The sequence below is a fragment of the Haliaeetus leucocephalus genome, unplaced genomic scaffold (assembly GCF_000737465.1).
Source record: "Haliaeetus leucocephalus isolate CR32 unplaced genomic scaffold, Haliaeetus_leucocephalus-4.0 Scaffold41, whole genome shotgun sequence".
NCBI lineage: Eukaryota > Metazoa > Chordata > Aves > Accipitriformes > Accipitridae > Haliaeetus > Haliaeetus leucocephalus.
In genome coordinates this window covers 3,245,516-3,257,803 of record NW_010972477.1, presented here as the reverse complement: position 1 = coordinate 3,257,803, position 12,288 = coordinate 3,245,516, and the positions used below count along the sequence as shown (strand labels likewise).

General features: G+C 43.7%; 1 protein-coding gene across 1 annotated transcript in view; it reads left to right on the top strand.

The window, feature by feature from the left end:
- NFATC1 (nuclear factor of activated T-cells, cytoplasmic, calcineurin-dependent 1) overlaps positions 1-12,288 on the top strand; it is a 103,551-nt gene that overhangs the window by 68,392 nt on the left and 22,871 nt on the right. The window contains exon 8 of the mRNA XM_010577049.1: positions 3,512-3,891. Coding sequence (XP_010575351.1) covers positions 3,512-3,891 — 380 coding nt within the window. The remainder of the gene's footprint in view (positions 1-3,511; positions 3,892-12,288) is intronic.

The following is a 12,288-nucleotide window of genomic DNA, read 5'->3' as shown; positions in this document are numbered from 1 at the left end:
CAGTAAAGGGTTGCCCTTTTAAAAAAGGAATATAAGGGGATTTACACCAACTTTTGACACAATCAACGTATTTTCAGAACGATCAGGTCAGACCCATAGCTCATTTCAGTTGAGTTTGGAAATACAAACATCGGCAAAGATTTTTGGCCTATGTTACTCCATTTGGTGAAGTTATGTAGGCTGGGGAGAAGCAGATACAGGATAGAGTGTCATAAACAAACTGTTAACTGATGTAATGTAGCAATTTGTGGTATATCTATACTCCACAAGTCAAGTAATATTGTTATTCATGCGAAATACAAAAGTTGAGGTCTAGCCAGAAGGGGAAGTGTTAATGTCTTAAGTTTCTGCTGACATGCTCAGCTTTGCAGGTCTGATTCCAGATCATCTGGGTCATTAGTAATGGTTTCTCCAGGGGAAAAAAAAAAGAAAAAAAATCCTACAGAGCTTCCTCGTCCAAAGTGGTACCCTGTAAAGACATTTACACTTTTTTAAAGGGGAGAGAGTGGCTGCCATCCCAGCTTGGTAAGATCAGTACGTTCACTCTGCACGGTGTTAAATGTCTATACAAATGGCAAAGCACTGAAAAGTCAGATACAAATCCCTTCATCATTTCAGCATTAGTACTTTTTCTGTCTTTCAGTGTGATACCTATTCTAGTGATGAGATTAGCATACAAACAAAATATATGATACTTAGCAAGGGGAGACTTTTTTACTGTGTTGAAAGAACACATTAAAAAAGGTCATGGAGACAATTCACTTGAACAAGTTCTGACACCCCTAAGCCTAGGTGCAGGTAGTATCTGTGCATTTAAAGACAATTTGTTTCCCATTACATGAAATAACAGATGCTCAGGAGTATCGGTTCAAATCAGCACAAGGGGACAATGTAAACAGATGTCAAATAAAATGGAGGTCCCACTTAACTTCATATCCATCCTTCTTGTTTCCCTGTCTGGCTACCAACCTGCCATCAGCAAACAAGCTACCGTGACGTACCCTGACTGGTCCTGTAATTAACACCAGTCTCTATTTTCCCTCTGAACTCTGAATTTCTGGGCAGCCAGGAGCGTCCTTGGTGGCTGTCACCATCTCCAAGAGAGTTTTTGGACTAACAGGTCTGGAATAGAGTCCCTTCCACCCATCAGTCCTTCGCCCAGTGCAGAGTAGGACTTACTGGTTATCCTCTGTTGGTTGTGGCAGGTGTATCTCAGTGTAGCAACATGTGAGAAACCAGATTCCCAATGTTCATGGCTCCTAATCAGACCTGCAAATAGACCCCCCTGGCATTGCTTTTATAAAGAAAAAATTCAAAGTGAAGTGACAAAAAAGTGCCTGGTAAACCAAGTAGCAAAGATGTGCCATAGAAGAGCTACAATGAAAAACCAGCCTGAGTGCAGGAACCTGCCGCCTTTAAAGTCTCCAGCCTGCCTGCCACCAGGGCTATAACCTTTCCCTAGGTTGTAACAAGTCAGACAACTCCAAGGTTTATTGGAGTTGAATTGCAAGTGGTTGAGGTTGGAATTATTTAGCACAGGTGTTTCTATAACAGTGATATATTGGGAAAATTCAGTGTTCAACAACCATCATATTTCCAGCTGTGCTGTGGTTAGTGCTAGTACAGTGAACCTAATATAAAACATGTGAGAATATTTGCTAGCTCAGGAACTTGTTAAAGGTATTTTCTTACAATATCTGAGCTGCTATGTTTATCTAGGTGCGTTTCTTTGGTCTTGCATTTTCATAAAGGGTGTGATATTGGTTTTATAAAGCTGTCACTGAACCTGGAATCTGCTTCTCTGCAACCAAGTGCATTAGTAGCCCTGCTAGCCAGTGTGCAGCACACGAGCAGGTGAAAATAAGATTATGAGGAATCCAATGACAGTCCATTATCCTTAGCACATTCGTCTTGAGCAGCACCTGTGCATCTGTTACATATATAGGCATGTTTTTACTAGGGGTGCTAGAAATCTTGAAACAAGTGTTGCAAGCATCTATATGTAAAAGAACATAAAAGGAGCAAAGTTAACAAGAGGCTAGGGGACTGTAAAACAAGGGTAGTGAAGTGCATTCACCAGCAGCGAAATTTGTGAGTGTTAAAAGAGATTTTATATGTACACATGCACACACGTGCATTTTTAGGGGTTCAAAAGACTCATACACGAACATAGTAAACGGCTGGAGAATGTGTAAGGGTGTTTGTAAAACACATGCAAATAAAAATACAGAGACACTCACACAACATGCATGTGCTCTGAGCTGAGTTGTGCAAAGATGTTTTATTAATAACTTAGTGCCACAGTGGGTCAGTTATTCTAATATTCTGAAAGATACTCTCTGGTGTCACTGTAAATTTCCAACAGCACCTTTAAGCAACGGCTGCTCCTGTGGATTTCTTTTTGGGAAAGAAGATAAATGCCACTCTGCATCTATACTCAATTGTTGTATGCATTAGAGTTGCATCTGGCTAGAAAAAATACATCTGCAGACTAGCTTGGCCCTATTATTTATAATTTTCCTGAAGGAGAAAGTGGGTGTCTTTTACCTATGCACTGCATATGTTGTAGGAGAAGCAGCAAAGGCACCTCTCTCTGATTTGAGAGGGAAAGCTGATGTGAAAAAGGCACTGTGATTTGAGGAAGGATCTCTTCTCTGATTTGAGAAAGCAGCTCCACATTTGTCATGACTGAGTTGATGCTCATAGACAGTCATTCTGTCCACGTGCTGGTGGGATTTGGAGACACGGCTTGACAGCTCAATTAGACCTTCTTTCGGGACAATGGGTAGAGCAAGCAGAGGTCTAGAATGGGAGTCAGTTTTTCTTGGTAGCCAGAGGCTGAGTTAACATTTGTTCGGAGCTGGCGTTAGCAGTTTGGATCCAACTTAGAATCACCGAGAGTTGGATGCAGCTTATTGAATATTTTACACCCATTGGCTGATTAGTAAGATTAAACACAATAATGTAAAAACTAAATAAATCAAATCCTACTCTTTCAAAAATACCCTTGTAATTGAAAACTTCTTGTACATAGTAGTTTGTCATGTATCTTTGCAATTTTACTTTCACTGAACTCTGAGAGCCCCATCTCCACCTTATTATGCTCCAGTTTACCGAATGTGCAGACATTTATCAAATGGGCCATCGGTAGCCGTAGAAATGCAGTAGTATATCCAAGTTAAAATTCTTGCTTTGATTACTACAAATCCATGGAGCCCTTGGGTCCAAAGCTTCCACTGAAACACAGCTATTTGCAAATAGATTTTTATAGCACATTAGTGCTGGAGGAGAGTCCAAAGAAAATAGTCCTTTTCAATATTAGAACCAGCTGTGACTTTCTTGTGCTGATGACTCATTCATTTTTTTTTTATAGGGTGGGAGAACTAGGCAAAAGACACACAGAGTCTTATTCAAGCCGTTGTTTGTTTTGCAAAGGGTATCCTAGCCACAAGCCAACTTGATCATACCAATACGCAACTCATGTTTATTTAAAACTTTTTTCTTTTAACAGTTCCAATTATAAAAACAGAACCCACAGATGACTATGAGCCTGCTCAAACCTGTGGACCAATGAACCAAGGCTTAAGCCCTCTCTCTAAACCGTACTACAGCCAGCAGATCATGATGCCCCCTGATCCTGGTTCGTGCCTCGTGGCTGGCTTTGCCTCCTGTCAGCAGAGAAACGCCGTGATGTCACCCTCTCCCAACGCAAGCCCCAAGCTGCACGACCTTTCGTCCTCTCCTTACAAGTGCATCCCCAACCCAGGCCACAGTCACCTCGGACTTCAGCAGCCCGCTGGAGGTGTCCCCACCATACAAGAAGTGCCAAGGTCTATAGTTGTGCACCCAAGCTCCCCCGAGCAATCATCTCACATCATGCTGCAGCCGCAGGTGAGTCAACATCTGAGCAGTAGCTGTCCCCTTGGTTATCAACAAACACTCTATCCCAACAGTCCCTCTTCTCCAGTTCCATCTGTTACCCAAGAGCCAACCTATTTGCAGTCCTGCAGTCCAACTCACTCATCCATAATGGGTCAACAGCAGCAGCAACTGCCGAAGGTTCACAGAAATGAGTCTCCAACAACCCAACCACTGTCATTGCCAGAGTTGCATGAGGAAAGTAATCATAATTTGGCCCCTATTCCTGTAACGATCAAGCGAGAACCTGAGGAATTGGACCAGATGTACCTGGATGATGGTAAGTCTTCCGCAGCGTAGGTTTGCGTTCAACCATGTTGCTATATCAGTGAGTTCCCTTAACCCTCTCCTCCTTTTGAATCCTGGTGGAAAGAAGTTCAATTAACAGCCTGGTGGAATGGTGCGGACTGTTGCTTGGATTGTCTCTATACAGGAAAGGGCTCTTTAATTTCGTTTGCAATAATGAAACCGTATTACCTAAGCGTTAAATGCTGATAGTTACCGTAGAGCTAGCTGCATGACCGATAGCTATGTTGCAATAATCTTAACCGTATGGTCTTGGCTTATGCCCATGCCAGTGACCTGTGGAACTGCAGTGAAAACATATTTAACATTGCCCCATCCATAATGCAGTGAAGCGTCTGATGTGCAAATCTCTTCACTGGAACTAAATGATAAACTGCTCTACTTCAGTTGAGAAGGTTCGAATTAAAAATGGAGGCACATCTTTCAGCGTAACTTTTCAGTCTGGTGGCATCTGACATTAAAACTAATTTTTCTTCCTTTCTTATTGCGGACTTGCTGCCGGTTTGGGTTTGGGTTTTTTTTTGCTTTTGTAAGATTCTATATGTATATGTATTCTACACGCACCACTGAAAAGTTAAAATGCTGTGATGAACTTGTCAGACTCTAGTTTCCAAAGATTTATTAGTTGAATGTAATAAAAGGGATAATCTGGAATTTGATTATGTGACCTCACTGAACTGTGATTTAGCACTGGCTGCTAAGTATCCCAGTAGTATTCTGGACCCTCACCTTAATGCAGTACGTGAGTTCCTTTCCAATAGCCACATAACTTTATATAACATACCATGCTATTTGAAGAAGAAATGCCTTTGAAATGGCTGCATTGAAACTAATTGGTGCCAAGGAACATCTGAATGTGATTGTCTTTCAGGGAGAATTTAAAGACAATTCACTGCACTGTTTTTAAAAAAAGGACATTTAGTCATTCTATTTTAAACAGCATGATACTCACTGAATTAGGATTACAAATGAATGTTTTGGAGCTTGAGTAGCAGCCTTTTGCTTTTCAACCCCAGGAAAATGATTTTTCTTAACAGAAGTTATTATTGGTTACATGATAGACAGGTCTAAGGAATTTTTCCTAATTAGTTCAGTTCACTAAAGTTTTGCACAACACATCTTTTGTGACAAGGTTTTCTTCATATAGCGTGCATTTTTACCACATATCTATGCTGTAAGGAGCAAAATTTCAACAAACCAACCCAGAAGCATACACAAACCAAAACAAAAAGCCATGCCCAAATTTGGGTTTTGAGAGAAGCCAGAAGTTATCTACAGAAGGAGGAGAATACAGATAAAATCTAAACCTAGTCTATAGCTGTCTTACTAGAAAAGCATGAGAGCCGGGCAATCTTTCTGCCTTACCTCTCCAAAATCCAGCAACGACTTCTCTGACAGCACTTTGAAAGCTGCCTTTGGCTGGTCTCTGCTGGAGAGATGGGACTGTGGCTCAGGGGTGAAGGGTGAAGCTCCTCAGCCATATCTACTTCAGGTTTCTCCTGGAGGAACAGAGGAACCATGTGGTCTGAGAGAGAGATTTTAGTTTTTTCAGCAATGCTCATTCTCCCTGACAAAGCATTAGTGGTTTAGTCTTTACCCCTGTCTCTCTTCCGTCCCCTGTTCTGGACACAGACACACACCAGTCCTCTAACAGATAATCAGAAGTAATTGTAGAAGCCACCATGTACATCTGCACTGATACTTAAAGTTGACTTTGAAGATCTCTTCAGCCAGCCAGATCCAGATATACTTCCCTTTGGCATCCAGCAGGCTATCAGAATCCTTCTGTGGCTGACCACAAGAACTATAGACCAAGAAAGAATTCATAGACGTAACAGTCATGGTAACAATATATAATTGTAAAAAAATTACCTTACGCAGTTCCAAAAAATTAACCACCACCAGTTCCCTCTAAGGGTGGTAATCAGAAATGGTAACCAGAAGAAGTCCCTTTTCTGTGTCTACACTGATACTTAGGTTTGTCTCAGGGGTCACGCTGATGGAGCATAACCCACGTGAGCTGCCCTTTCCTATCTCTGCCTTATCTCACTGCCTGAAGAAAAGGTCATCCACTCTATGTTCTGTGCTGACAAAATGAAGCCCCTGTAGAAATCAGGAGTGGACTACTACTGTCTTCTTATATGTCTCAGTATTTGGGCAGTCGAGAGAGTGTGCAGCAGAAGGGCTCAAGAAAGCACGTCTTGTGGGACGGGTGCTGGCCAAGACCCTCTGTTCAAACCGTTCAACCGGCGTGCCTCAAAACACACAGCACAGGAGCACGAAGCTGTGAGTCAGGCTGGAAGCCTCTTTAGGTCTCTGCTATATGCATTTCGTGGAGGCAACCTTACCACCACCGGTGCAGAGACTGGTTTCACATGACATTTAATCTGATGTAACTGCAGGCTCCCATGGAAAGGGTGGCCTTGATCCGTCTTGCCCTTAGCCACATGCTCTTGCTGCTTCCTTTGAGTCATATCGATTGATTATGGAGCGGCAGAGCAGGCTAATGGAAAAATAACCTGCCAAAAATAGCAAAACCCACGTAGTTTTCCACTGGGACAGCTCACAGAACCACATCCCCCAGGTCCAGTAGCCGGGTCCAGCCCACAAGAGGGGCAGGAATCCTGTTGCTGTGGGTCAGGGAGTGCAGCGGGATCGCTCTGGGTGGCAGCAGCCCACCCATAGGACAGAGTAAGTGGGACTTGAAGCCACATCTGATGTCATCTTATCCTCCCCAGCAACTATCTAATCAACTCGTCCTGTCTCAGTAAAAAAAATCCCCTGCTTGTGCTCACCTATTAGTTACGGAAGGATGACATCTGGGCTGCCTTGCACAGTCTCAAAGGGCAGTTTGGCCACTGCGGTGACTGCCTGGAAACCACCAGTAATTGCTCCTGGTGTCCCAGTAGGTGCTCTTCACCGAGATCGGCACCGAAAAGGCAAAGCGCTCCACGTAGGCAATGCCTTTGTGCCTGGTGCCGATTCATTCAGACCTCTGGCCATAACTGTGGAATAAGGGAGAATGGGGTTTGCAGAGTGGCTCCTGCCGAACAGGAGCAACTCATTTTTCACGTGCTTGAATTTTTTTGTGGAATAGGAGCTTTTAAGCCATCACCATTGTTTCTTGATAGTATCATATCCATCTTTAAGTGTTTTCCTTGTTGTGGGTGGGAGAGCTGTGCTTTATGACCATATTCTGAAAACCAGAATATCAAATCATACCTGTGAGTAAGGACAGTTACTCTTTTTTTTTAAATAGATTGCTGCTCTACCTCTTTATAATTTGTTGTCTCACTGATTCAGTTCAGATCCCTTCATGCAGCATAATTTACACTTTTTTTTCAGTATTTTTTCAACCTTCGCACCTGTGAAAAATATGAAAGCCAGAGAGAGGTCAGATGTACTTGACTGCTTTCCTTGCCTGCTACTCTTCAGTATACCAACTCTATCCCTCATCCCTGAAGTAATTTAGAAGTAATGAAATATTTTAATGACATTAAAAATTAAATTCTCAAAGCATCACTCCATTAAAAAAGTGTATCTTCACAGTGTCTTGTAGCTATTTAATACCTCCAGTTTTACCTGAAAGTACTTATGAAGTGTGAGGTGTAGACATCTAACATACTTACGGGACTACCAGACAAATAAAGTATCTAACTGGTTATGCCAGGTTATATTTCATAAAATTTTGGTTGCTTGTTTACCACTTTGGGGAGGTTTGATTTATGTATCTAATATACGTATAGCAATCTTGGACCAGCTATAAACAGAAATTTTTTGGTTTCAGCTTCAGGGATCAAAGCAATATTCATTCCTTTTGGTCTGGAGTATCTCCAAATATAGACCATCTATACTGCAGAATATAGATGGAAAAAAACAGTCAGTGAGTTTATATAAATATATATCCTGTATATGACATTTTTCTGCTTCGGTAATGGTGGGCAGCTGAAGTGATATAAAGGGAGCACCTGAAGAGACTTCCATTTTGGCAAATAAGTTTTGGTCTTGGCAATCTTGTTTTAAATCAAAATCTACAGTAGCCACCTGGGCTACTCATTAAACGTGCTGTCCATTTCAGTATGTGAATATATGATTCAACATGTAGAACGTATTTAAAACTCGCCCTGTAAAGTGATACCTGATACATTATGGCTATGCTCTTGATATTGAAAGGTATCTGGCTTGTATACCAGCACTCGTTTCAAGTAATTCTGAGTTTAGCCTCCTAACAAAGATTATGGCTGACTCCCTTTGCTGCTTTCACAGCAAGATTTGATGAAAAGCGGTTGAACTGTGACATTTATGGCTGGCTTTTGTCCTCTGCGGGAGCCCGTGGTCCTTGGCAGCGGGAGAGGGGTTGTCTCCTGTCCTCCCCACCAGAAGCTCTTGCAGCAACCTGGAGGGTGCTGGGGCACCCTGGCAGACCACACCAGGGCTAACGCTGCTTCCACCCGCTTGTGTCTGCCCGGGACAGCCCAGGTGACGTGACATTCCCCTTCCACATCTGACGTGGGAGCAGTTTGGGGTGCTGGGGTGGTGGAGCTCGTGGAACGTCCTTAGACAGGCAGGCTTGAGGGACCTCTTCAGTACGAGTCCATGCAGTAATTGATTTTAAGAGAAAACATTTTATTCGGGGATAGATGAGTCTAATGGGCTGTACGGCCCTTTGAGGCGTGAAGTGGAATTAGTATTTCCTGAAGAAATGGCTGGTTTGGGGAGGCTACAAGCTGATGAGAACTTTTCCTGGTCCCTTGAACCAGTTGTTCTCTCAAGGGGATGTGAAAATGTACCTAATTAGTATCTCACTTTTGAATCTGCTCCTCTCTCCAGCCCTCTAACTAGGACTTGGGTCAAAAGCTGCTAATCCTGCTTCTTTTCTGTTGACCAGGGCAGCTCAGGTAATTTTGCCAAATTGTAACTGCTTTTCTTAGTGGTAGAAGAAACCCCAAGCCAGAGGAGTGTAAGTTCACACAGCTTTCAGGATGTTGAGGCAGCTGGGAACTGGCCAGGCTCACAACAGGAGATGCTAAAGGTGACTTGAAATCACCTTCCTTATCCCCATTTCCCTTTCCTGGACCTAGCGTAGCCTGGGTGGAACACAGAACTGAGCTCCAAATCTTTTATTTCACCAGGCTGGAGAGAGTTCAATTAGGCATGCTAATGCCAAGAAACATTTTTCAGGTTGTAACTGGCACTCCCACAAGCTATTACATTTTTTACCTGCAGCAGAATGACACTCAGTTGTGAAATTATTTCCTGCCGTTAGAAACATCAAAGAAAGTAGTTTTCATTACAGATGAAGATGAAGCTATTTCGAAAAAGCAAGGGGGAAACACATTGGTACCAACAGGAAAAAATGTATGACTTATGTTCTCAGCAGATTTCAAGGTGGATTGTGCACGCTGTGATCCCATTTGTTATATTGATGCACAGACCTTTACAAAAGCAGGTTTTAATTGAAAGCAAAGCAGCATCCTGGAGGATTCTTTAAGGCTTGAGTACTGACGCTGAAGAAGATCTTGGCTTCTTTGAGCTTTGCCTGGGTTCTAATCTCAACTTTTGAGATGCAGTCCCAGCCACATTAAAATCGGCGGCACGCACCCATTGCTGGCAGCGGGGCCAGGGTTCCACCCGCTGTTGAAAAAACTGTTTTCCAGAACACCCCGAGTCCTCTGTAGGAGCCAGAACTGAAATAACAGTATCTGAAAGGCAGATCTCTTGTCTGAAGTTTTGTATATTAATTCAGCCTCCTCCTCTCCACACGGTCGCTTTCATAAAGGTCTCTATCCTGATCTTGACTTGATCGGGTCTATAAATCTTTGTGTAGTAAGATGAAAATACATTGGCCATAAACGAAGGTATCTGATGTTTAGATATGTGGCTAACAGAAAGTATCAGAACCACATCATCATCTTTTTTAAAACAAGGAGGCTTTTGTTCTTGTGATTGTCTTTGCACAGCTGTGAGTTTTATAGCACCGTGCCAATGAATGCACTCATTGCAACTTTTATTTTACTCTGAAAAGGTAAATTGGGAGCATTAAGCCCCCAATAAGTATGTAAAAGTGGCAAAACCACAGGTAAAGTGTTACTGAAAGCTGCAGCCCTGCCAGCCATTTCATTTTAAACATGGCTCTTTTAAAAATAACTTTTGCAGTAAAAGCTGTAACTCCTGGATGTAATATGAGCTATTGCTAATGTCATTCCCATGAATTGCTTACAGTGTTGAACTGTTAGATGTCTGACAAGTCCATATATCTCCTATACAGTATATATGAAAGTTTTTTGCCTCTAAACCATATGTTCTTTTTTTCACTCCTCCATATTCTTCAAATGCACGTGGTTTGGTGATATAGTTTATTTGAACAGGAACCATAGCAGACAGAATTATTCTTTTGCTGAAATGTATCCTTTTTCATACATCTCAGCTTCATGATTAAAGCGATTGGCTCTCGAGGCATTAAGTTTAGTCTGCTGCTGCCACAATTATGCCTTTGAAAACTCCTGAGTGCACTCGGTGATTTCCAGTAGTCCAGATGTCATTAGAACAACACGCAGGTAGTCTGCAAAGTCCAGTAACACTGTCTACACTTCGATCTGGCTTGGGCGAGCTTTTCCCTCCCTCCCTCTTGGCCAAGCCTCGCAGCTCTGGGAGAAAACAAATAGCTTTCCTCATGGAAAGTTTTACTTAATCTGGCGAGGTGCCTGAGCCTAGACCCTCCTCGTCTCTAATGATGATTGAAAGTGTACACGCTACTGTGATAAAACATGCTGAGTCGTTAATATTTGGGGCTTGGGTCATACGCGATGAGTAAGGGAGGACTGAAGTAATGCGTTCGAGTCAGACCTTCGGTGGACTCGCACGTCTGGGTTTGAGGGAGATCCTGTTACACGAAACCGCACACCCGCGGGATCGGGCTTTGCTGTTTCTAGCGGGTTTGCTGAATCGGGTCTCCCTGGAGGCCCACCAGAGGAAAGCCCCCAGAAGAGCAGCTGACCAGACTAGGTGTCACTCCTGGTTTTCTCCGGTCCCAGCCGTGCGGTTGCCCGCGGAGCAGACCTGCCTACCTCTTAGCTGTGAAACCTAGCAGCAAACTGTGCTTTCTTCTAACTCCAGCACTTAGATTTCCAGGGAGCTCCTCGACTCTCGGGCTTTCACGGCAGAGTCCGGTCCCTTCAGAGAAGTCCTGAGTGCCTCCACCCTCGTTGGGTGATGGCAGGAGGGAGCAGGAGGCCGGCCAAGCGATGGGAAAGCTTGCAGAAAGCAGCAGGCAGTGCTTTGCAATGTTTTGATACTCCAGAGTATTTTTAGCGTTGAAAACCCAGCGTTTGCTTGATGTGCATCTGTGCACGCACCTTGGCGTTAAATATTTTGAGTCGTTAAGCGTTCAGCTGAAGCCGCGCTGCTCCCCCTCGTTTCAGCTAAGAGCCAGCTTCGCGCTGCAGCCCTGCTCAGCGGCTGTGCCGTTAGCTGGGGAAGAAGTTGCTTCTCGCTCCCATGCCTGATTCGCTCTCCTATTTCCATAGTAATGGCATTGCTGTTTCGAATGGTAAAGGTTTTGTGGGTTATTTTCTCTTAAGTTTTCCTTGGCGATCGGGGGAGAAGAAGTTGCTGTATCTGAGCCTTGGTAACATTTACATCTGCTTTTAAGCCTGGAGGAGCGCCAAGGAAAATATGTGGCTTGCAGAAGCACAAGCTTCATGAGAAAGCTTTGTTCCGATGCAATTCACTTTAGGAATACGCTGTTTATTTGAGACATTTCTGCCGAGCCGCGCGGCGTTAGCTGGTCAGGTGTGGCCTCGTGGCTCGTGTACGGCCTCTGCGCTCTCGTGTCCTGAACCCATTCTGGCAAAACGCTACCGGGGAAGTTGTAGAAAACCCCTCTTCTCCCGGGAGCGGAGTATCGCACGCAGACCCCTGCTGCATCTCGGCAGAGCTGGGCTGAAGCAAGCCACCGGCTCAGCCCAGCAAACACATACGTGTCAGAGGAAGGGCTCTCATGAGTAAACTCCACGGCTTCACGTACAGTGCTCTTGGCCAAGCGCTAGCGAGCTGTAGTGTTGC